Source organism: Mycteria americana, chromosome 2 (assembly GCF_035582795.1).
Source record: "Mycteria americana isolate JAX WOST 10 ecotype Jacksonville Zoo and Gardens chromosome 2, USCA_MyAme_1.0, whole genome shotgun sequence".
Classification (NCBI taxonomy): Eukaryota; Metazoa; Chordata; class Aves; order Ciconiiformes; family Ciconiidae; genus Mycteria; species Mycteria americana.
This window is the reverse complement of record NC_134366.1, coordinates 160,713,218-160,739,161: the sequence shown is the minus strand read 5'-3', so window position 1 is coordinate 160,739,161 and position 25,944 is coordinate 160,713,218. Positions and strand designations below refer to the sequence as shown.

The following is a 25,944-nucleotide window of genomic DNA, read 5'->3' as shown; positions in this document are numbered from 1 at the left end:
CTTTAAATTTTAGTCTTTAACAAACCAGTTTAGTATCCAATGTGGTAATCTAGTTTCAGGTTAATTATAAGTGTCTAAAAAGTGAAGCGTAATTGTATGATCATAGGAAAAGTCATTATAAAAGCAAAAAGCCCCCAAAGGCTCTTGTTGTTTGGGGGTTCTTCTGGATAGTTATCTGGAGGTTGACCTCTAATTGGACAGCAAAGCTTAGGCTCTTAATAAGTGTGAATTAATAGCTTCTGAAAGTTTTACAAATAAATTGATTTATGCCATTTGTGTTAAACACAAAAAAAGCATGAAATTGATTTTTAGCAAATTGAGAACAGACGAGTTAGCACATGAGCACGTATGGGTTTGCAGTTCAAACAGTGCCCATGACTTTGTGAATGGAAATTTAAATAAATGAATACAGCTGTGTAAGTCTACAGATGCTGAGATTTGCTAGGGGGCTGGTTTCAGGATAGAAAAGCTAGGAAGTCTTTTATATTGTTTCTCTTGACACTGTTTTTAATATAATTTTTAGGAGCTATGAAATTTACATAAATCAGCTGGGAAGAAAGTCCTCAAAGGGATCCCTTTCAGCTGCTTCCTTGATACCGAGAGCATGACCTCCCCGTGAAATCATTCTTTTCTTGTATACAGCTGGCAGCAGTTAGACAGTTGGAGTAGTTCTGACCACTTCATTTTTCTTCATGCAAAGGCAGATCAGCCAAACAATAATGTTTGAAAACAAGCTCTCAATTCTGTGTTATATTTAAGATAAGCTTCTTATTTCTTCTTTTGAAGAGTGAAGATTTTATGCTGAGTTTTTCTTGCTGCATTTTGTAGCTTGAGGAATACACCTTGAAAATCTCCAAATCCTACAAATGTCCCTTAGAGTAAAGTGGGTGTTTACTAGCGCTTCTTATGCCCCATAGTGTTCTAAATGTATTTTAAAGGTATTGCCTTTAAGGTCTAATGGTATCCATGACTGATAATTTTCAGCTTCTAGACTGCAGTGGATGGCACTCAGAGCTTCACAGGACGTGCACAACAGCCTATGTGCAGAGTGTCTTAAAAACTAGAAATAAAGGGACTTAGATGCACTTAAACTTTATTGGTGAATTGCCAGTGTTGTTGATATAAATGGAATACAGATTATGGCTAGTGTCCACTAGTGTAACTTTGCATGTCCTTTAACATTATGAATTTCAATGTAAATGAGTTGGTTTTCTAGGTTTTGGGGGTTTTTTTGGCTTTGGGTATGGTTGTTTTTGTGGGACATGAATAAACTTCTTAGGAATTATTTTAGTGGGTTCCATTACATTTCCAGGAGTAGTTACGGGAGTTATCAAATACGTGCTTGCTCTTGATTTACTTCTGCATATTTTTTTTTCTTTCCCTCTGTGCTTCTGCAGTTGAACTCTGGTAGGTTGGTCCATCCGGGTCAAGAAGCAGAGCTTTGGCTGGCTAGTTACCCTTGTGATGTTACGGTTCCCTTCTGTAAGCGGGGAGGGATTCATTTCCCTCCTCCATAACTCTGTTCTGACTCTTCTCAAGCAAGACTAAGATTTGGCTGGTTAATAAGAACTTGGCTTTTTTTTTTTTTCTCCAAGCTATCTTTTTTTAAAAAAACCAATAAATCTAGAAATATGCTACTATAAGAGCTCTAAAACACATCGAAATCTGGCACTGCTAAGCCGTTCCTGCTGCTCCTCTAACATGCTGTCTTGAGACGGCCATTTTCAGTGTTCAGACCTGGGTCTCCTGCGCTCGCGTGTTTCTTGCATTGTGGAGCTCTGTCTGAGCCGATTCAGAGACAGTAAAATGAGAATCCTTCCTTTCCCTGCCGCTCCTCTCATCAGGACTGCACAAAGCTTGAAGCGTTTTAAAAACAGAAAACTCTGGTGCTGCTTTATTAAAATGCCTTTCTGGAGAGAGACGAATGAGACTGGACTAGAATCTCCTTTCCAGCTGCTTGCCTTGGAAGCAATGAAACAGCATGGCAGATGGTAACATCCCCTTCCTTCCCTTCCCTGTTTACATAGCTCTGTAACTGAACAACTGTGAGAAGCTGCCTAAGTACATAGAAGTTAAATATCATCGTAAATCTTCGACTCTTCTCAAGCCCACTCAGCGTGCTCCGTTAGATGCAGAATATTGTAGTTACTGTCTCCCGGTAGGCGTCATCTATCAGCACTTCACACGCAATCCCGAGCAGTGCCAAGAGCCTGCAACTTGTGTTAAAGTCAGTGAGAGTGGTACAGTTTAAAATTATGAGCAAGTTGATTAATGGGATAGTTGTTTTTCCAGTTATGTCTGAAAATTTTTTTTCCCTTCTGTAAGCCTATCTCAGGTAGTATTTGTGCATTTATGAACAATAATACTACCCAATAAGACACCATACTGAAAGTGCTAGGAAATTAAATTCTCAAATTGCCCATAAAACTGGTAATAAGGCAGGTAGCAGTGCAGCTTTCTGAGGCACTGCCACTAATAAATATGCCCTGCCTAGCTGCTTTGAAGGATACAAGCTCCATGCTAACTGAGTCTCACCTTGGTAGCTCTGTGCTGCAGACCTGCAGTCCCCAAATAGTGGCTAGTGGGGTTCTGGTGATTTCAGTGGGGTGTATGGCCTGGCACACAATGGTTGCACCTGCTAATGATACTGAGGAGGGTACCTAGTGTCACTGATTCAGCCAAAAAGTGGATGTGGGAAACCTTGCAGAAAGCCATTTGGACTGAACAGGCTCTAGTACTCGCACCTGAAACCATTATCCAAGTGAGATGATGCGTTTCCACCAGCACCCTACCCCAGACACTCATTAAATTGTATACAATGAATTTTATGTAAATTTAAATTAAGTTTACTTAAATTTTGATAATATTAATGGATTAATATTTGATCAATAAAACCCCCCACATAACTATATATTTTCAAAACCAGAAGCCTCACCTATCTTCTGAAACACCAATTTCATTTGCTTTTATGCTGTCCGCTCTCGTAACTGCTGTTCTGCTTTCAGTACAATTTGGTGGATTCCTCCTTAAAGAGAGACATATCCTAAATTGTCCAAATGCCTAAATTTTTGAAAAGGCCACAGTATTTATGCTTCAGAATTAGCTGGCACAGGTAGCTTTACTATCTGATGTGAGTCGAGAGAGGCTTTTTTCTGAGTCCAGACATCTCTCCCCGCCAGTACAGGAGAGTAGTTATGGCTCCCCTCTTACTCCGCCCAAGAGACCTAAGAGAAAGCTTCCTCCTAAGAGGAGACAGGAAAGACCAGTTGCAGCTCCAAAGAAAAGAAGAAGAAAAGTACATAGAGTGGATCAATATGCTGCGGAAGCTCGTCGGAAGAAAGTAAGTTTACATATGTTCCAAAATTTTATGATGGAAGCGCCACTTTTTAGGCACTACTCTAGCTTTATTTTTTTCAACTTGGGAGTTCACTCCATGCTTCAGGTTGGGATTTTGCAGACAAAACTTCTATAAATGTACTGAAGGACCCAAAGGAAAGCAGCCAAACCAGACCAAGTCTTCTGGGAGCTATGTTTTTCTTGTTTCAGACTCTGTTTGTGTTAGGGAAAGTCATCTTTATAATCTCCTTATATTTTTTTTAATCCAGCCATCAGCTGGAGGCAATGTCAGATAAATCCCTGGGAGACACTACCACTGTTGCTAACCCATCTGAGCTATTACAAATTCTGCAATATGTTGTAGCCTCCTTAACTCCCCAGCTCTTGGGAGCCTGATGATTATTTGAGATTCTGTGTCTAGTCATTGTGGTTGTGGAAAAGTCCTGAAAATGTGACTCATGAAATCTAAAAGGGAAAGAACTTTTAAAAGTTGTTGTAAAAAATATATATTTTAAAGCCAGTTTGTGACTTTGGAGGGAAGAGGATTCTTGATTGCATGATTTCTGAATGCTGTATTTGCAATAGAAGTGGTGCAGTCTGCTTTCACAAGAAAAAGGTTAAATAGTAATTGCTTTACTAGGAAAAGGTGCAAGTGGAGGAAAAGGGTATTCCTTAGGGTACTGTCTTTCTCCACCTGGCACTAACTAACACACTGGGAGGGGTTATAGAACACTTCAGTATAATTTTTGTTTCAGAAATTTAACTAAATAATTCAAAAACTCTTCAAATAAACAACCTAAATATTTCTCCTTTAGGCTTTAAACAAAAGCCTTGACACTCCACTGTATCCTACAAGAGGCTTTTCTCAATAGCTTTTTGTGGGGTGTTTTTTGACTTGTTGCATGATTCAACTTAAAACAATTATTTTGAGACCCATTCTTTAAGTGTAAAGACACGGCAGACAGGGACATGCAAAAAAATTATCAGGTATAAGAAAACAGGAGTTTTGCAGAGAACTTTTAACACAGATTTACCTGAGAGGAGAACTGATAACTGCTGTGGATGATGTTGCTATTGGTCATTAATTTGCCATTCCAAGTTATACCCTTCTGGCATGAAGTATAGTGGATAGCTTATAACATTCCTACTGATGTGAACATATGTGACTCTTTTTGTTTTTTTTTTTCTTTCTTTCTTTCTTTCTCTGGATGAAAAGGTCATCCAAACTTATCCCTAAAGAACTCTTCCTGATAAGTCAACTGTGAAAATTTATCACTATTATTTCAGAAAAAATAATCCTAATATTACACAATAGTTCCCATCATATCTGCAAGTTAATCTTTTGGTGCTGCTTGAGAGCAATGGAATATAGTACAGGCTGGATCCTACCAGGTTTTTTTGGGGGTTTTTTTTTTTTTTTTTTTTTTAAAGGATAAAGTGAAATTCTTTCTTCCTTCTAATCAAGCTTCTTCTAAGGGAAAACTCAGGAGAGAAGTCGATTGTGGTCTGTATGTCTCAGATCCCATACCCAATGCTTTCACAATAGTACCAACTCTTTATTGTAGCACCATCTTAGAGATCCATATATCTTGAAAGATAAAAGGTTTCTGTACAGCCTTCCAAACTCTTGACATCAGCATATTAGGTGAAGAAAGGTATATGCAAGAGTTTTATTTGTTTACCAATAACTCTTTGGAATTTGTGTCTGGGAAAGAACATGAGCTGTAAGAGCAGCATGTCCACACAAAAAATCCTTGCCTGAATATGCCACCTACAGCAAGCCTTAGACTGCAAAGACCATTTGGAAAAAAACTTGAGCATTGTATAGAGTAAGAAAAGATAGCTGAATTTAAAAACTGAAGAGAGACAGAATGCAATGAGATGAAGAATTATTGGTGAGAGCCTTTCTAAGAGCTGCTTCGAACAGTCAAGTAGCAAAAACTGTAAAGTTGAAGGGGGTTTTTTGTGGTTTTCTGTGTGAGTTTTTTGTTTCTTTTAAAACCATGATTTTTCATTTATATTGATTTTCTTAGTTTCAGAAATGTCTCTGCAGCTTTACAGATTAAATTGGTGAAGAGGGTAGCTAAACAAAATTACCATCACTCATGAATCCTTGAAATCTCTGGAAGTATTGTTGCTCTCTCTTTTTTTTCTTTAAAAAAAAAGAAGCCTCAAGCCTGCTGACAAAAGTAAATATTAATGGGAAATCCATCTGGATTTTCAGCTTCCTTGAATAAGCTTTGGATTCTGAGTAAAAGTTGTATTTCCTTATATGACTGATGTTATACAAATAGAGTTTCATAAAAATGGAATTCCCATTCGTTGAAGAAATTCTTTGTATTTGAGAGTGGAAGAATGCTGAAACAGACAATGTTCTTTTTTTCTAAACTCAAAATATTTCAAAGTTTTAACTAAACTCACTACGTAGGCTTTCCTGAATTAAAATATTGCAAAATTTCACCCTTTGCCTGAACCACTTCCATATGTTGCAGAAACTGTTCCTCCTGTTCCCCACCGTAATTCCATCTCTCATGAGCCCCTTCTCCGTGTATTTATAGTGCCACGTGGGAGATGACATTTCCTGTCTCATCTTACAACCTATCGGACTCGTTTAACATCCATCCCTTAATGACTCAGGCAGAGGGAGAATTTCTGAACCGTCTCTTTCTGGGTCACGCTAAAAGTGGTGTTTATTTTTTCTTCTCAGAAAATTCTGCCAAAATCTAGTTTTTTCTCATCCAAAATTTGTTAGCCTTCTGTTTGTCACTGGGAGGATGTTTTGTTGCAGATGCTTGGACCAGCCAAATCAAACAGACAAATGAGGAGGAAGTTGGCATATAGTGACAAGAAATGTTTTCTTCTCAAAACGAAAACAAAATCTGAGTCCTCTGCCTAAAATCTTACTTTAAAACATTGCCCTTCTCTGTGCCATCTGGTAAAAAATGTTTCATTTTCTTATAGTTGAAAACACAATCCTGTGAACATGTCTTGGTGTTTTCTGTTGTGTTTCTTAATGAAAAGCAAACTTAAATGAAGAAATCACAATACTGTATCCATGTCTTCTGGGGCCTGCTGACAATTTTGCCAAAACTGTCATTTAAGATGTTGGAAACTCTTGGCTTTGAAGCTGAAGAACGCTCCCTCCGAGACCCATGTGCTACTCAAGTGACTTGCATGTTGTCATCCCAGTATCAGATGTCCTTTGAAGTGAATTTCATTAAGTGACTTGGCATATGAATCCCAAGTCCAAAGCTTCATTTCACGTTCATGTTTTGACTAAACCATTCACATAAAATAGCCTTTTAAAAGTACTGCTATTTATCTATAAGAAACAAACTAAAGCCCAAAGTCACATGTGTTTTTCTAATAGCTATACTTTGCTTTACGAAATGTACATATGTCCATGGGAGGCCTAGGATCAGCTGTAAAGATCTTTTGCTGTCTTGTGTCAACACCTCAGCAGGGCACAGTGTGGATATAGGAAAGGAAATGGTATAATTGTAGGTGTAACAGCTCAGCCAAGGCTTTGCCTCTTGACCTGGATGGTTATCCTATCAGAGTTTTGCCAAAGGACCTCCATTTGTAGATCAAGGGGGAACATTGCAATGACAGAAGTAACTTTTTTCCTTTCAACATATTTATACAGATGATGGTGAATCCCCTGAGAGAGATTGACAAGACAGTAGGACAACTAATGGATGGACTGAAACAGTTGAAACTACATCGATGTGTCAATGTCATCTTTGTCGGTGATCATGGTAAAATAAACAATATTCTTTATCAGTATATAAATGCTTGAGCAATGTAGCTGTAAATATAATAGGTGGCTTAAATGAAAGTTCCATTTAAGATGTTTTTGTGCTGATTTTTTTCTGGTAGTTTAAATCCCCAAAACCAGCCAGTCAGTATAGACTGGCCACTCAGCTCGCCTGTTAATTGTCATTGGAGGACACTTCTCTTTCATAACAGTGATCTGGGTATTTACATCCCCACTTAGAGTTTTTCAAAGCTTGGCATTTTTGATATCGCATCCAAGTGCATTTCTCCTTGCATGTATTGGAAGGCTATCATGTGCCTAGAGTAATCTTTTTGGCAGCTTTTATGGAAGGAAACAATTTAGTAGCACTGTTCTCCTTTTCATGAGGAGAAGAGTAAAACTTTAGAGTGAGACATTTCCATGGTCATTAGTGGGTCAAGTTATCCTACTAGGAGAAAGAGTGGAATATCTGTAAGGGACTGTGTCCAGCTTGGATGGAAAATGTCATCAAGTTAATGGAGGAAGGAGGAAAATGGTAAAAAGATATTTCGGGGTCAGATGGAGAGTCACACAAAAGCAGAGATACTATTTGGTAGGTCTCATTCTTTCAGACATCAGAAGAAACTTTACAATAGAAGAAATAGCAAATACCAGCAAAGACAAAAAAGAAAAGAAAGTTTTACTAAAGAAAACGTCACCACGTTCGAGATAAACCTGTTTTACATAACTTTTTAGCAATGCTACCAAAGGTCCTGTTCTGTTTAGATCTTTGTTTATGAAAGTCTCACAAGAACTGCTACATTAGCAATAAAATGGAAAATGCCTAGTTTCTGGCTGTGGGGAGAGAAGGGGAAGGGGCAGGAAGGATTTCCAGGGGAGGCAGTTTTGTGCTGAGAACCGCCTGTGACTGGCAATACATTCCTCCCCACCACAAACGGCTGTAGGAGAGAATTGTTTATCTGCAGCTGCCTTAGAACAGACCACCAACAGACAATACCTTTTGTGTGCAACTTCTCTTAAAATCCTTTGTTTAAAAAAAATAATCCCAAAGTAGTACACTAAACTAGAAACAGACTTTGATTTTTCCATGAGCTTAGTTTGGAGATGTGTCAGTGCACACATGGTATATGTGGTGGCTGTTTCTACGACGTTGAGACTGGCATTTCTCTTGTGTAGGCAAGTGCTAAAATCACCCCTAGTTTGGCTCCTGCCAGTGTCTGATGTTGGAATTAGATGACTGGAAAGAACAAGAATAAGGTTAGTCATCCAAAAGAAAAGAATACATAAGCTGTTTGGGGTCTCTTTCTGTGCTGTTTTGGAAAACATGTTTATTTTCAAGCTGGATTAATTTTGCATTTTCCCTCTGCAGGGATGGAAGACACTACTTGTGAAAGAACTGAATTTTTAAGCAACTATCTGACTAATGTGGAAGATATAATTTTGCTGCCTGGATCTTTAGGGCGAATTCGCCCTAGGTCTAGCAATAACCTAAAATGTAAGTTAATTTAATTGTACCCCGTATGTCCTGAGAACTAGACTCCATCCTTTCCTTTGGCTGACGTTGTACGAAGGGTGTAAGTTTGCAGTGTCGGCGGGACGTTCAGAGGGAAGCCCACTAAAGACCAGCTGCTCATCCCCTTCCCAGTCTGTAGCTCACAGATCCCACAGTGGCAGAGCTGTGTCAAGTGGATGGCTGAAATGTTCTCAGTTGAAACCCACCCTTTTATGGCAAGGAGAAGTGGGAACTTTTGAAGCTAGTTTTGCATGGCAGCACACGTCATGAGTTTATTCACACACTTCTCCCCTCTGTCAATGAAAACGAGACTTGAGGGAGCTCAGCACTGTAGGGATTGGATATAAAAAAGTGGTACCTCTGCTGAGCTAATGGAAAAAAAGTGAATGGTTAATTTTGAATTCAGTGGCTTCTTCATGCTTTTGGCACAGATGAGAAGCAGCACGGGTTTCTAAATAGCAACAGACTGGAGATGTTGAAGGATATAAGGGGGCTGTAGAGCATGCATTCAGGGCCAATGGTGACAGTAAAATTCGCTGCTTTTTTTTGCTGGTAGAAACTCACCCTGACTTGGTGTTTGAGCTTAGCTGATCTGCGATGAGAGCACTCAGGGCTCAGGCAGGAGTTGCCTGGTGAAGCTAACTCTGTGATTTAAAGCATTACAGACGCAGCTGCCCCTCTACTGCTCCGCTGAGGACTATCACCTCCAGGGCAGCAGTACCAGGACGGGGCTCGTGCCAGCACTGTGGCTGCTCTGGTTCAGCGTACCAGGGCAAACCTGGCTTTGCCAGCAGTTTAAGCTACCATGCAAACGGTGAAACCCATAACCTAACCATAAGTACCTATGTTTTTGCAACGTATGCTACAAGGGTGATAACTTCTGGTAGAGGGGATGATCAGATAGCTGGGACAGCCCTCATAATACTTCAGATATACTTCGGTTCAGTACAGATTTCACAAAAAATTGATCTTTGAAGATTAAAGATTTCCAGAATAGTAGAAGAAATCATAAGAATGTGGTAAAATTTTCTTAGATACTGATTTATGTATGTATTTGTATTTCTTTTATTATAAACTAATTTATCTGGGTAGTTATGCTCTAGGAATATGGGATGAATGTGTAAAGATCTGTTGAAAACAGTCTGTATGTTGATATAACTTACAAGACTAGCATAAAAACTGAATTCCTGCACTTCACAGTCTACTGAAAACTTATATTTCAGTTCTGAGAAAAATTGCTGAGAAAAATTAGTTTTCTTTGGAGGATGAATGGCAATATCTTCCAAAAAGATCAGCTAGTCTGACTGACCTCTGAGTCATACTACTGGTGTTCCCGCAATACCATTTTCTCCTTTTGGCCTCTGTCTACAGCTTCCTCGTTTGAGTATTTGCGATTGCCTATAAATCAGCAGTTTGAACACAGAACAAAGCAGCATATTCCTTAGTTTTAGAACTGGGGTTTGCCCCCTTAAATGGCAAATTAGCAACTTTTTTATTCCTCCTCCATTTTCCTATTGATAACACTGCCTTAAGGCCTGCAGACATACCTTTGCAATGGATAAGCCTGTAGCTTATGTTTTGAGATTCAGTAGAGCTCTTTTCAAGCTCAGCAAGATCATACCTTAAGCAACCAAAACAATCATAGTTAAGCAAGAGATTTTCGCTTCCTAACATTTTCTCTTAGCCTGTTTTTTCTCTCAGGACTGAAAAATGTCGCGTGTGTGTGTCCCCGCCCCCGAAGAAGACAGAGTTAGTGTGGACTGTTGCTCTGTTGCTGGTTTGGGGCTTTCTACATCTTGCATGTCCCTTTAATAGTTCAAAGATGTATCTAGAATATTTTACTGTGGCTTTTCACTTACTCTGTAGTAGCTTATGAAATATGTAAAATGTTAAAAGAGACAAAAAATGTTACATATTTATCTTACTGCTTCTAAGGAAGTGCATTGTTGCATTCAAATGTGCTTTCAAAAATTTTCAAGGAAAGCTTTTGTGTTTGAGGATGATTTTTTTATTTTAAAGCAAGGCAGTCAAAAGACTTGAAATTATACGTTTTCAGAAAATAGAATGAATATTAAGCTAAGGCCCAAATCATAAAACAGAGAGCAACATTACCAAAGCAACTAAAGTATCACTAAGTAAAGGGTATACAGTTAAACTTTAGTTCATATTCAGGATATCTTATCTGATATATACAGTGAACTTTTAGTAAAGATCAGCCAACTTTCAGAAAGAACACTCTGTAAAACTAAATTATTATGTTGTGTTTTCATCTGCAAATTGTTCATCTTTTGTATTTTTGTCTTTTTTTTCTTTGCTTAACAGATGACCCTAAAGTGATTGTTGCCAACCTTACAGTAAGTATTTAGGACTGGGAGGTATCTCTGTCTACTCTGCTCACTTCACATCTTAATTTGGGGCATTATTCAGCATTCTCTCCTCATGCTTTAGGCAGGAAACCCAACCATTAACATGAATAAAGAGTGTTAAATGGTGCCCTTCATGAGTACAGATTGTTTGTCATAAATTCAACTGTTTGCTGCTGTAGTAGCTTTTATAACCTTTTTGGGCAGTGCAGAGCCAGAATCTCCCCGACCATCTTGACTCCCTGAATTGAGTCTATTTATTCATTCTTTCAGAAATGGAAAGTAATCTTTTAGGGTAAATATTTTACTAGAACTTTGAAGATGCTGAAAAAGTTCATTTGATAGCCTTCAACTATAACCTTGTTTTTAATGGAAAAAAAGTGTTTAAAATAAAAGCTGATTAAAAAAAAAAATCAGATTTTGTAACCAGATGGCTTTAAATATATCTGCAGACAAGATGTGTTTTAAGCATTCAGCTTTCCTCTGAAACTTAAGCTTTGGTCCGGTTAGAAAAAAATTCTTCATCTGTGAGCTAAGTAAGTGTGATGTTTTGCGTGACGCTTTCAAAAAGACTGTCATGAGAATGAAGCTTTCCAAATACATCTTTGAATGACTCCCTGGGCTCTGGTCTTACGTAAATACTGCACAGAAAGGGCTGGACCACGTACTCTAGATGTACACTTTGTTTTCAAGACATCATCAATAATGACCTTAACAGCTTGATTTCTGTAGTTCAAGGTTTTATGCACGTCTAAGCTAACTGACAGCAGTGTCATTTGTAACCATTTATTTTTTAGTGTAGAAAGCCAGACCAGCACTTCAAGCCTTACTTGAAACAGCACCTGCCTAAACGCTTGCACTATGCTTACAACCGAAGAATTGAGGATGTCCATTTACTGGTGGATCGCAAATGGCATGTGGCAAGGTAAACTCTTGCTTTTTGCTTCCATCCTGATTTTCAGCCTTTTTTTCTGAGGAAACAAGTCATCTAGGATTGCCCTGTCTGTCAACATCCCCTCTTGTACCCCATGAGCAAGAGGAGTTTTGAACTCCTGGTGAGGTTCAGTCACACTTGGTGCAGGGGGATGTGATCAGAACACAAAATTGTTTTAAAATTTGGGAAAGTCAGTTGCTGGATAGAGGGTAGAAACTCAGATTGGTTTCCTCAAGCAGCTGTGTGGGTTTTGGCTGATTAGCTCAAGTATAGGAGCTGATAAGCTTTTTTAATGAGGTACAAGCTTATTCCAACCAGGAAGCAGGGAATATGGGAGGAAGGGGAAGGCATATGTGACCAGGAGATGTTAGGAAACAGGAGGCTGAGTGGATGCGGTGAGCGAATGGAAAGAAAATTGACATAGCGGCAGAGTGGGTGGCCTGAGAACGTGTGGAAGGGTGTGACAGGGTGGCCATCAAAGTGCCCGCAGCGTATTGTGTTGCAAAACACATCCACAGAAAACCAGGATGCTTTAGCTCAGAGGAAACCCTGTTTTGGGTTGTTCTTCCCCATATGCCTCTGAATTTTCAGTTATAAAATATGAGCAATTTTTAATATTCTTAGTTAAAAATTGAGCGAGGAAAAACAAGTTGGCACATGTATGTATAGACTGAACAGGAGAGGAGTAGCCTTTGTTTATGAATTGTGCACCCCTTCCTGGTTTAATATATATTCTTTTTCTTGCTTTGAGCTTTTGACACATGTTGTGTGTTACAGTATGAGAATGGCTGGGTCTTTACACATAAAGCTGACTCAGTGGTTCTTGGAAGATGACACAGCTTTTGGCTCATGGTAGTCGGTTACGAGCTTTAAATTATGGTAGGGTTTTTTGCCCATATAGCTGCCAGGCAAACACACAGTGTGTTGTAAGTGCCTTTTGACATCTGTGCTTATCTTTTCATGAATTATGCAAGGATCACTCTGCTGAAGCAGTGAATGAGAAACCCCAATTGCTTTCTTGCATAACTCCACTAGCTGGCTGGCTGGCTGGTTGCCTTATACAGTTTCTGTGGCTAGGGTTCATGTACATTTCAAAGAATCACACTCTGAGTTTTAGGCCTATAAAAGTTTTAGTTTTAAGAATTTTACTGGAACTGATGGGATGGCCCAACTTGATTTACATTAAGTAATTTCTTATTAATTACATCAGACTTTCTTTGGCTTATTTATTCATTAGATTTTCTGAAATCTCATTCACCAATAATTCATTTATTAATGTCACTGTAATTCATTGTATATTCACAGGCAGGAAAATTGTAGTTACAGACCTGATTGCTGTAACTCTAGTAATTTACAAGGCCAAAATCAAACTTTGGCTGAGCATCATTTTATTGCAGATGAAGAAATTAACTTGTAGGATAATCTGGTCCACTGCATGTATTGCCTGCACATGGCTCTCATAAAACTGTAAAAAAGTACTCTGGAACAAGCTGGTAATTATAATTCCTATGACACAATACTTATTTTTCCACATATTTTGTAAAAAACATACTCAGTAACAAGCTGATCATTAGCGTTCCTATGATACAGCACTTATTTTCTCAGTTATTTATCTTCATTACAATCTTTCTCTTTTCCCTCCAGCTTTGTTTCTGCTCCCCATTTTTGTTTATTGGGTGGAAGGCAAACAGGTGAAAGCACTTTACAGCATTATATGACATTTGCATTGTAACATCACAGAAGTGCTTTCTTAGAAGCCTCTGTTGGCCTTGAGGATTGGAAGAGTATGGTACAAAATATCTCCAGTCTGTAGGAGATGATGTGATATGAGAAAGTCTGAGAAAATAAGTAAATAGATGCTAAGGTTGTTATCAATGAGTAAGAGTTGGCTCTTAGGATTGCACCCTGATAGTGGGAGCAGAGGGAGTTGGATGAGCCTGCAGTCCCCACTACTGCTATTCAATGCTATCAAAGATGAGCAATGCACTGCCTTGTCACCGTATACCTCCTACTCACAAAGTACGTTGTCAGGTCAGCCACCATACCTACACCTTTGAGGAAATTTTCTAATAATTTTTCAATTTAGGAAAGCTGTGGACGTTTACAAGAAACCAACGGGAAAATGTTTCTTCCATGGAGACCATGGCTATGACAACAAGATAAACAGCATGCAGGTATGAGCAATGCAGTGACCTTTGCGGGAGGGTCATTGAAAGCAGAAGGAACTGGAGGTCTCTAAAATGTAAATATTTACTGAAAAAAAACCCTACCTTTTAATGGTCGTCTTTTGTATTCTTCTCTCTTCTTTTTTTTAAGACTGTCTTTATAGGTTATGGCCCTACATTCAAATACAAGACCAAAGTACCTCCTTTTGAAAATATTGAACTTTACAACGTCATGTGTGGTAAGCTACCTGCTTGAGAAATTGGAAGAGAAACACGCTGTTTTAGCTAACAGGGCTTCACTTAGGTACCGTGAGCTCATGCCCTGACTCCCTCCCAGTGTCCTTTCCCAAGCACTTGCTTTTTGGCCAGTAGGGCTGAAGGCACTTCTCAGGGACCTCAGTTTGCTCTACTCTAGCAACTGGCCAATAAAGGGGGTTACCATAGTTTTGCTGCATGCAGCTTGGCAGAGATTGAACACACACCACTACAGTGCGTGGTGTCCACACCTCAGCAGTCTAGGGAGGAGGTTTCTGTTCCGAGACTGCTTCTGCACCTGCATGTCTCATGGAGCAGCTCAGGGGCATCACTTAGTTTTCTATGGCATCTCCTGGTATGATTGTGTTTCCTACACTCCTCCTGTAGCCATGAAGCAGAATCTGATGATGTATACAGATATTCATTATGATCTTTTCTTTAATAGTGATTTTCCAGGGTAAAAAAACTTTCTAGCCAATGGTGTAATTCACTTATTTAATTTCTTTTTTTAAACATGAAATACCAAAAAGGTAATTATCCCTTATCTCTAAAACAGGCGACTAATAACACTGCGTTCCAGGTGGCTGGTGTAAGGTCAACATATTGACTGTAGGTTTGCACTGGAAGCTGCAGGAGTAGTTATAAAAAAAACTGGTTTCCATTGTCTTGATGCAAATTAACCTTCTTGTTATAAAGGTCACCATACTATTCAGACAGAATTTGCAATTTTATGATTTGGACGAAAGTTTAATATTTTTATTATGTTAAAAGCATTCATTAACATGTCATGGGTGTAAACAGTATTGCAAATAAATGTCTTAGCTCAGTAGAGATGCTGCTGCATACACATTTGCCATCTAACCATCATTCATTTATCTTCGGTGTTTTCATAGATCTGCTTGGATTAAAGCCTGCTCCCAATAATGGCACCCATGGAAGTTTAAATCACCTGCTGAGAGCCAACGTTTATAAACCAACTGTGCCAGATGAAGTTGCTAAACCACTCTATCCTGTCGCTCTACCTGCATCAGATTTTGATATAGGATGTACATGTGATGATAAGGTAGGTATTTAGGATCTGCTGATGCTTCCCCTGTTAGCAGTAGTTGCCTAGTACAGTTGTAGCCATTTTATTTATTTTGAGAGGGTTTGATCTGTAGGAATTTCCCAGATCCTTCCTGTGAAGTGTTTGTGCCTTTTTGGAACAACTATGGCTTTTTGTAAAACAGGAAACAAAACAATGTTTTAGTGTTTTATAGCACTAGTTTTGTTTTGCTAGATGCCTAGTAAAATGAGATGTCTGAATGCTCCAGTGATCCTAATCTTGTTCCTTTTTCTATTCTTGAGAAGAACAAGTTGGATGAACTTAACAAGCGCTTTCATGTCAAGGGGACAGAAGGTAAGAGCCTGGTGCCTCAGTTAAGAAAAGCTATTTGGGGTTTTTTTTGCAAGTTAGTTTGCATCATTGATACCAGATGAACTCCTGCCTTGGTTTAGTTAACGTGTAGTAAACCGTCTTTTCAAGTAACTGTCAAAATAGCACATAGGCATACATGAGAGACGTGGGCAAGATTAAGTGCTGCTCATGTGAGGAAGTGCACGCTGTCTTTTGCTGTAACCAGGACTAAAGGATCGCTTAAGCGATAGGAGTTTTAGCTCTTCCTTTCCATCACTCTTAGGAGGTTTAATCTCTGCTATGGAAGTGGAGAGATGAGGAAAGGAAAGGGAGCATGAGGCAGTGCTCCACTCAACTACAAGCAATAAATGGGGTAAAAAACAGAGACCACATCTGCACACTGTGTTTTACCAGTATTGTTCAGGCTTAGGTTTCACCAGGTCAGTGTCAGGAAGGATGGTACAGCTGCTTTGACAATCCCTGACTGGGTCTTTAATGTTTGGTGTTTAGGGTGCAGGTTATCCACTGAAACAAGTGCAGAAATGCTCTGCTGGTTCAGGGATGCTCAGCACAATTCTGTCCCTTGTCAGCATTCAAGTCAACGTTACTCCCAGGAGAAAGCATGCCCTGCTCTCCTGGACACTAGTTCCTGCACCCTCCCTGCTCTATGCCAGCGCTGACTTTTGTGTGGCTGCACTCGCAGCCACGTCAGGGCTGTGGTCCAGGTTAAAACGTAGCAGTAGGACCAGAGGGGAGAGGATGGGAACTGCTTTTCTGAGCAGCAATACTGACTGAAGGGCACACCAAAGCAGAGCTTTCCTTCTCACAGCTGTGATCCAGTTCAGCATAACAATTCACAGCATCCCCCTCACCGTAACTATTGTCCACATTAGCAAATTATGAAGCTTTGAGTTTAGACCTGGACTTTTGAGATACTTCAAATCATATTGCTCTGATGACTAAGGAGATTTTTTTTTTTTAAATTCCCTTGTGTAGCTAATTCTTCAGTTTTTCTGTTGTGAACAGGCAATGCATCCTATCCTTTAGTTTCTAGAGGTGAAATTATTCTTTTTCTTTGTGAATTAAATTGCCTTTCTGCAGCTTTCATCTTGTTAAACTGATTTTTCCAATTAGTGAAGAGCTACTCCCTGCTCTGGCAGTTTCTGGCATCAGGAAAAAACACCCTCGCCATTGTACTCCTAGATATCTCAACATCTTTATTTTGGTTTAAGGTTTTGATGCTTCTTTACTTCAGTAGTATAAAAATAGTATTTTTGATGTATTTTAAGATATACACATTTAAACCAATTTCACTTACTCATTTGTAAGTTGTCTGTTATGAAGTGCCCCTTATTCAAACACAAGCAGTTCTGCTACCTGCAAGTTATTTTGTTGTATTTTATGACAGGCTGGGTAGCATCTGTTCAGGGATCTTCCTGCATTTAGTTGGTAATTCCCTTCTCTCACGTAGTGCACCATGCATATTTAGCTGATGTTGTTATTCACATGCAGAAGAAAAAAGATTCCTTTAGCTTCTCTTGAATAAAAGAAGTTTATCATCTTTGTCCTTAGACAAGGCTTTTCCTACTTTTCTTTCTTTTGTCCTATAAAAATATCCTCTATTTGGACACAAACACTGATAAAACATGCCCTTTTCTTTCAGGTTAAATGCCAATCTGTGAACAGTGTTAGGCCGCTTTCCTTGTTTCTATGTTTTGATTTCCAAAAGCAAGCTAAGCCTGTTTGCCAAATGGTTATCAAAATCAATGAACTGTGCAGCACAATGCAAGATTAGTCAGGAAATTTATTTTTTGTGTCTTTCAATGATTTTTTTGTCTTTTTATAAGCAAGCTTATCAGAGGTACCTACTGATGTTTAACCATAACATATCACCAAGACAGAAGAAAAACAAGTTTTGCAGAGTTAGAGGTGTCTTTTTGTAGCCAAAGTTAGGAAAAGGGTTTTTTTGTTTGTTTCTTTTCTTTGATATTACTGACAGATAGTAGCACATCAGTTTTCAGAACACCACCTGTATCAGCCAAGTGGAAAAAAAATACTCTTTTAATGAGTGAGCACCTTTGCCTCCCTTTTGCGAGGGACTTTACAAAAAACATAGGAAGGAGAGAAAGTCTGGAGAAGAGTGCAGGAGTGGTAGGATAGGGGCAGATTTAAAGATACAAAAAAGTGCTTTTCACCTCCTGTGTGACTGAAATGTGGACACAAAGATCCTTGTGGAGTCTTCTGCGTTTGGAGAAACACCCTCTCTCCATGCTATGACCCCAACAAGCTTTCAGGTGCAGAAGGGACTTTTAACCTCAAAGTTGGTTGTGAGTCTGGAACAGGGATCCCAACCAAAAATATTGAAGAACTGCTGCTCTCTCTGTTACAAGATTTCCTTAGCAGTTATTCAGGGTCAGTATCCCATTAAGGATCACTGTAAAATCAGCATGTGTTGGAAAGCCAACCCCTTTTTTTTTCATCTTTAAGGCTTTCAGTAATAAATGTAAATGTAATTTTTTCTGATCTGTAGAGAAGCATCTCCTATATGGGCGCCCTGCAGTACTGTACCGCACAAAATACAATATCTTGCATCACCATGACTTTGAAAGTGGCTACAGTGAAACATTCCTGATGCCTCTGTGGACATCCTACACTATTTCCAAACAGGTCAGTGCTGTCTTTGCTCTTGGAAAGTGCTTAAAAAATCCTGGGGAAATCTGTTCGGTACCTTTATTCTTGAATAAATTCCCCTTCCCCAAGTAGAGTTTCCCACCAGAAATTATGTCAAATACCATTCAAACCAATCTCCAAATCCCTTTTTTCCTTCAGGAGAAAAGAGTTTTAAGGCAGAAGGGCTGTTCTATATTTCTGTTCCTGTTTTCATTTTCTTTCTAAGTTTTGCTCAATGGGGGTTTGTTTTATTATGACAGCATAATCAATGACTTCATTTGAATTACTTCCCATGGTGACTTCTGCTACCGGAAGGAGGGGTGCTGCGGCAGGTACAGGAGCAGGACTTGGTTGTACAGCTGGGTGCTTTATTTTACTCCACACAAGGCCTTCCATCTAATCTGTCGGCTATATGAAATTGTTTTCTTTTGGCTATAAATGCTGGAATTACCTTTCTTGTCATTTCTGTGTATGTTCCTCAATGCAGGCAGAGGTATCGGGTGTCCCAGAGCACCTGGCCAGCTGTGTGAGGCCCGACCTCCGCATTTCTCCAGGAAACAGCCAGAGCTGCGCAGCCTACAGAGGCGACAAACAGCTCTCCTATGGCTTCCTTTTCCCTCCCCGTAAGTTCAGATAACTTTTTAATACCTAGAGGTTTTGTAATTTTCTTTTCTGTTAGGGAAAACCTTAGGTATGAAAAAAATCTCCCATCAGATATAAACAGACTAAGGGCTTTTTTGAGATTGTTGGGAAAGAATATAGGTAGGAATGGTTTAATTTCCCCCACTCTGGGGTGATTTCTGCCCCTCTGATGTCTTCTCAGAGGAGCCGCTTCTGCACCGGTGTCACATACGGGGCTAAATGGGATGGATACATTATCCTTGCTGAGGATCAAGGGCCCAACGCCACAAGTTGCCATCATGGCTGTAGTCCCTTGACTCTGCAAGAGATGCTCCAAACTGGTGCCCAGCTTCATGCACCAAAAGCGAAGTGTCCCAGTTTAGTTAATAAAAATAAAGGTGAACAAAGAATTGCACAGAGTAGGAGTACAAGCTAGAAGACAATCTTCAGAAGCTGGCCCTTTAAATTCAGTGGATAGATACCAGCTTATATGAACTGGGAATCTAGTCAGAGGTTTTAATTTTGGATTCAAACAGCAGGAAGATAAACATATATTTAATTTATAAATCCATATTAGACTCTTGCATACTGTAAAAATTTCTGCCATCCTATAGGAACAGTGCTAGTAGAAAACCTGTGTTAAATGAGTGTCCTGAATTCTCCTGTTGCAGTTACATTGCTTCAGTCTTGGAGCAATGATCTTCTGGGATTAGTAAATGTTCAAAGGACACAACTGTCTCACAGCTGTGAACTTCATTGCTCTGCCTTCCTCACTCAGTGGCTGAAATATTTGATGGTGGATTTCTGATATGGAATTACAGGTGCAGAGGCTTGCTCAGAACTAGAAGACAATCACACACTCCTCTCCCTGGAAACTGTGTGCCTCTTTTGTAAAAGCCTGCAGAGCAGCTCTCTGAGTTTTGAGACTGCAAAAATATATGAGCTATAAAAATATTTTGAAATGGTTGACACTTGAAGCAAAGATAAAATCCTTACTTTCCATGTCCAGCTGTCACATTAAAGAAAAACTTTATGCATACAATGTGCACTTCTGAATATAGCATTCAGATTGCTGTTTAGATGATAGTATTCCCTTTGGTTGATCTCTGAAGCCATTTTTCAAAATATTTTTATGTTCCTTGAATTTCTGATATTTCACCTTATTAATATTTTTCTGTTTTATTTTTTTCAGAATTAAGTTCCTCTGCAGAAGCAAAATATGATGCTTTTCTAATAACAAATATCATTCCAATGTATCCTGCCTTCAAAAGTAAGTGCCCTTTCCATGGCTTTACTTCTCTTTCCCAAAATTTTATTTTTTAGATGATGTGTGTGTTGCACTATGGAATGAATTGATGGGAGAAGTTTAGAACATAAAGTTCAGTTACCTGTAGCCAGCAGATAATACATGTGGGCACCTGTATAGTTCTAGGTATAGGCAGGCAAAATAACACAAGAAAGGTTTAAGCTTTAAGAAAGGTTTATTTTCCTTGGTACTGGGCTAAGATAAGAGCACAGATGTGCTGTAGTTCAGCAATTTTGCTTCATGCCACAGTAATTCAGTTTGTGCAAGACCATTCAGGTTTTCTTGTCTGTAGCCCAAGCTAGTGCAGAGCATACTGAGGCAACATGTTTTTTCTTCTCAACTGGAGCCGCCTGGGATTGTGTACTTAGCATGTTGCTGTAGTTCAGGGACAAGTGATTATTTTTTATTTTCTGTTCATGTCTTTAGAGGGAGACCAAACATATTTATTACCTATAAAGAAAAAGGAAGAGGAAAACAATTTATGGAAAATGAGGAATTACTTAAACCTGGCTGAAACTTTCAGTGCTGCAGGGATGTAATATTAATGTTTCTTTTGTCTGCACATCCCTTTTCTCTCTAGTTTTGCCAAGAGGTAGGAAAACCATCAGACTATTCTGGTGGCATTTTTGGCTTGGCAGGAATTGAGAAGCCTTGGAAGAATCTCAAGAGCCTGTTCTTGTGAGATTTCCAATTCAGATTTTAGGCCAGAGAGGTTTGGATAAACATCAAAGCCTATGGGAAGCTTTTTCTTTTTAACCAGAAAAGAGTGTTTTTAACTGAAAAACCTCTGAGTAGGAACAAGTGGTGATGTTTGCTGGAAATCTGAGCAAAGGCACTTAACTGATTACAGAGGGCAAAATTATTGGGGATTTCCCACTCTCAAATCACTTCATAAAAATGCTCTTTATGCTAACGTTAGTCTAAGCAAATTAGCTGAGATGCTAATCACAGGAGAAAAACTCGCCACCAGCAGGTCATTTTGTTTAGTGGCCTTCCTCTTCATCACAAGTGGGTGAAGGATTCCCTGAGAACAAATGCTGGAACTAACATCATTCCTGGGGAGTTACGAACCACTACATGTGTGCAGCTTGCAATGTAGAGAGCTGATTGTAAGCTCATTATACGGAGCTTTTTCCACAACAGGGAAAATACAAGGTGGCAGGTTTGTGTTATGCTGGTTTTGGTGGCAGTGCTGGCTGCAGAGGCCCCTCCTCTGCTTTGTTTTTTTAATTCACTGTCCCATCCCCTCAGGCAATAATGCTGTATCCATCTTTTCTGTAGTGAGTCTGGCTTAAGCAGCTCCTGTTTGCTGGAGCTGCAGGATGATGCCCCTGGGCTGGCCCCCGGTTGCACTGGCGTTGCTGTCTATGTGGCTGCAGTGGGAACCCAAGTGGGAAACTGATTCAGCTGGAAAACTCAAGGGGGGGGGGAAGCCTTCCTTTTTGAGCTATTTTTATTGTTAAGGCTGATGCATTGGAGGAGCGAGCAGCTGGAGCAGTGGTACTGCCAAGTGGTTACTGCAGCTGAGGTTCTTGTTAGACCATTGCTTGTGGGGCCCTCTGCATCAGCCTGAGCAGGGAGTTCATGTGGCACTGAGCAGTCTTAGGACAAGGCATACCTGGCAACTTGCTGAGGCTGGCATTGCCATCAGCACTGGGGAACCATGGACTTAACGGCCTGAGCTGGCAAGACAAAAGTTAAACTTTTACAAGTTTGAGACGCTTTGTTTACGCACATTTCTGTTAGTGTTAAAATAAAAAGGAAAAAATAAGGAAAAGAATTATGTAACTGGAGATTTCAGTGTGTTTCCCATCTCTGCAAGCATCTTAACAAGTTAAGGTTGAGGAGGATGTAGTGGGAGAAAGAGTAGCACACTCTTCCCAAAAGTTGCTGTAATGAGATGCCATACCTTAATTTGGTCATCCTTGACGGCACCTAATTTAAAAGTTGGACATTTTGTATCCAAGGAGAATTTAACTGGAAGAATATGACCTTTGTACTTCCCTTTCTTTTAAAATGTTTGTGTTTTGCTTTTAATCATGGTGCTGTTTCCTTTTTAGAATTAAAAAAAACCACGGCACCATTCCCTGTAACTAGATAAGAAAGACAAAGGAAGTGTTTACAGGGACACCAAAAGCATGTGAATAGCTGTTTCTGCTGCTTGGTGGAGGAACAGCAAGCTCTCTGTGCAATGTCTATGGCAATGCCAGCCTGGGAGTGGTACAGTGCATTTCCTTTATCACTAGTTGGGGAAAAAAATCAACAAGAGAGCAAAGAAGTCTGAATAGGCTTTATTGACCAAACTGAATGAAGCTGCAGTAAATCTGTAATGCTTAGTCTTTGATTTCCCCTGCCATTGTGTGAATGATATCCACTGGATTTTTATTTTCAGGGAAAAAAAATTGTTTATATTTTTTGACATGTTTTGGCTTATCCAGATTTTGGTGTGTTTATTCTGTGTTGGTTGTTTTCCCCCACAGAGGTATGGAACTATTTCCAAAGGGTTTTGGTGAAGAGATATGCCACTGAACGAAACGGAGTCAATGTTATAAGTGGACCAATCTTTGACTATGACTATGATGGTTTACATGACACACCTGACAAAATAAAACAGTAAGAGTTTGTCTTTAAATTGGTTTGCTGTTGTTTCTCTTAATGGTGGCTTTATCTTAATTCATTATCTGCACATTATTCAATTTCTGGGAGGAGATATAATTTTCTAGCTCTTTCTAAAAGTATTGTTCATCAGGACTGAATGTCCCTGTAGGTAGGACAGTAGTAAAAATAAGGAAATGGCAATTCAGCAGGTAACTGTTCACCTTGACTTTGAAATTACATGTTCATTCATCCTTGAGATGAAGCTGAATTTTGTTCCAAATAACCTATTTTCTCTAAAACTCTCCAGAACTTGAGAGTTGACAACTGGATACCGGAACAAACCATAGCAGTGCTATTGAGTTAGATACTCAATTCTTTCGTTAATTCAGTAATGCTTTCTCTCTATGTCTCTGAACTGAAGAAGCCTTTCAGCACTGGCATGTGGTATTTCTATAACACAGTATCAAAACCTGAACTAATTGAATGCTCATTTTCAGGCAGTGTCTAGGAATCAAACACATCTCAACAATGTATGTGTGTCCTCACACATAGGGAAGGAAACTCCATGCTATTTGTGTAACCTTCTTCCAAACAGGTTTATCCTTTGTGGATAAATGTATGTTTTATTCCCCCAGGTTTGTGGAAGGCAGTGCCATCCCCATTCCTACTCATTACTACATCATCATAACCAGCTGCTTAGATTTCACTCAGCCAGCTGACAAGTGTGATGGACCACTCTCCGTTCTCTCGTACATCCTTCCCCACCGGCCTGACAATGATGAGAGCTGCAATGTAAGTTCTTCTGTACTACTGTAACCCCATGCTAAATATGTCCCTGGGACGTGTGAAACCCCATTACAGTCAGATACTAGTGCTCACTGGTGTCTTGAATGAAAGCACAGGGTAGGACTCTATTAAGTGTCGTGTTCAACTCATTAGACAAAAGCACTCCTCCATGATATCAGAGAAAATATGGAACTATTACTGCATCTAAAATTGTCTGGAAGAGCTGACATACACTACATTGGCAGTAAACAACCTGTGGGCTTCTACGTTTTGGCAGACACTGTCAGTATAACCTCAGAGCAGACTGGGGGGAGGTTGTGTGCGTAGATGTATTGTGCTGGCAGCCAGCCTGATGTTTTTATTGAGGTCTGTTTCCATGTGCAGGTACAATATAGTCTGTCTGCTATGGCAGTCTGGGTGTATCAGACAGCATGATTACATCCAACCCACACAGTATTAAAACTATATGGTAAAACCTGCCGAGGGTAGAGTGCCAGCTCTTGCTGTTTCCAGAACATGTCTTGATTCAAGGGAAAAATTTGGATTCTCATTACCAGAGGTGACCAGACACCATCCTGGTTCCTTTCCTATCTTCCCTTAGGATGCAAGATCCTATAGCGTAAGAATCTTGGTGAAGTACAAAGGCTTCGGTCTGGTCAGCACTGCAGAAAGTAACACGCACACTCGGCAGCTGATCGTGTGGCAGGAGAGCGGTCTGGTCCCCATGGGCTCCGGCGCGCTGCAAGGACAGTAGTCCTTCCAGGCAGCTGTATTTAGACTTGTCCTTCCGCCTGAACTTGTTCTCCCATTACACAGCTGTGTGGATTCCTGCACACAGACACTTCACTATAGGCTGCCAGGAGACCGTTTCCTGAATGAACGCATTAATGTTATGAATTTTGTATTGGCACAAAAAGTTGAGACTTCTATTCCAGCTACAGGCAGAAATAGTCATTCCAACTCTGTACACAATTCACCTGGAACACTGTCTCTTTCTCATTCATCAAACATCGCCTGCCTTCAGGTCCCTCTTTTTAAAACCATGCTTTTGGAGCAGTATCCCTCTCTCTTGAGCAAGTCTGGCTTCCCCCTGTTTAGACTTTTAACTGCTTTGTGTAGAGCTGTCTTCCACCAGAAGTCTCGGAAAGTTCTACATATTTCATTGTGGTTTTTCTCTGGACTGCCTTCCTCTGAATCAAGGTCCAGTTGGTGATCTGGAAGTTACTAATCTGGCAGTTATTAGTGCCTCTGTCCTTGTATCTCTGCCCATATGTAATTTTATGACAAAGTAAATTTTTTTTCCTCCCTATATTGCGTGTCACGGTCCTCTTAAACGGCTGAAATCTTTTTTATAAACTATTTAGAATAATGGCCTCTTCTGCTCTTCGATTTCTTATATTCCAACCCAGGCTTCTTTTCTCTATAGGACATGCTACTTATGGTGTATGTATTTACAGTTCTCGGAAGAACTTTGGTGCTACTACAGGGTCATTAGCAGATATTTGTCTATGCTTTTTACATAGCAAAGAACCACTCCAAAAATATTTAAATGCAGCTCTTGAATGAAAATACAGTTAGGCAAAATTTTGCCATCAAATACAGTGTCAGTCTTACTTTTGCACATGGTGTTCCATCTGATTTGTTCAAAGAAGTGATTGTGTAAAACCTCACATACTTCATGGATGAAATGCATGGGATAACATAAGAATTTTTCCTTAACCTCTCCACAGCTTTCTTTTAAGATCTGAAGAAATATTAGCTTTCCTCCCGCTTTGCTCGTTGCACACACTTTCTCTCTCTTCACATGGCCGTTGGAGAACACCACTACTCTTCTCATTTGAATTTGTTCCATTTCCAAACTGTGTTTATTCATGGTGAGGTTATACCCATTTATTCTTGTGTCAACATTTTTCTGTGGCTTAAATAGCCCTTCACTGGACTTCTTCAGGATTTACCCTAGTGATGATTTATGATGATTCTCAAGGCATATACTTCTCTCTATTCATGGGAGACCCAGGATCTTTTTTGCTCTTCTTGTAAGAGAGGATGAGCATTTTAGTAGCCTTCCTATGCATCTGTTCCAGTCTGATTTTTTTTTTTTTCTTCCTGGAACATGAATGAGATAAAGTACTCCAGCTGAGATCTCAAAATGAAAATGGTTTTCTTTCCACTGGACACAACTCCTCTGATACGGATTTGTTTTTTCCATAGTTGTGTTATAATGGTGGCTCACAATCATGCACA

At 39.6% G+C, this 25,944-nt stretch overlaps 1 protein-coding gene across 1 annotated transcript in view; it reads left to right on the top strand.

Moving 5' to 3' along the window:
* The window catches only part of ENPP2 (ectonucleotide pyrophosphatase/phosphodiesterase 2), a 54,711-nt gene that overhangs the window by 26,053 nt on the left and 2,714 nt on the right, over positions 1–25,944 (top strand). The window contains exons 12-24 of the mRNA XM_075495764.1: positions 6,983–7,094; positions 8,463–8,588; positions 10,929–10,960; positions 11,767–11,894; positions 13,990–14,077; positions 14,220–14,307; positions 15,217–15,386; positions 15,674–15,722; positions 18,250–18,386; positions 18,877–19,012; positions 20,203–20,280; positions 22,797–22,929; positions 23,550–23,706. Of these exons, the coding sequence (XP_075351879.1) occupies positions 6,983–7,094; positions 8,463–8,588; positions 10,929–10,960; positions 11,767–11,894; positions 13,990–14,077; positions 14,220–14,307; positions 15,217–15,386; positions 15,674–15,722; positions 18,250–18,386; positions 18,877–19,012; positions 20,203–20,280; positions 22,797–22,929; positions 23,550–23,706 (1,434 nt within the window). The remainder of the gene's footprint in view (positions 1–6,982; positions 7,095–8,462; positions 8,589–10,928; positions 10,961–11,766; positions 11,895–13,989; positions 14,078–14,219; positions 14,308–15,216; positions 15,387–15,673; positions 15,723–18,249; positions 18,387–18,876; positions 19,013–20,202; positions 20,281–22,796; positions 22,930–23,549; positions 23,707–25,944) is intronic.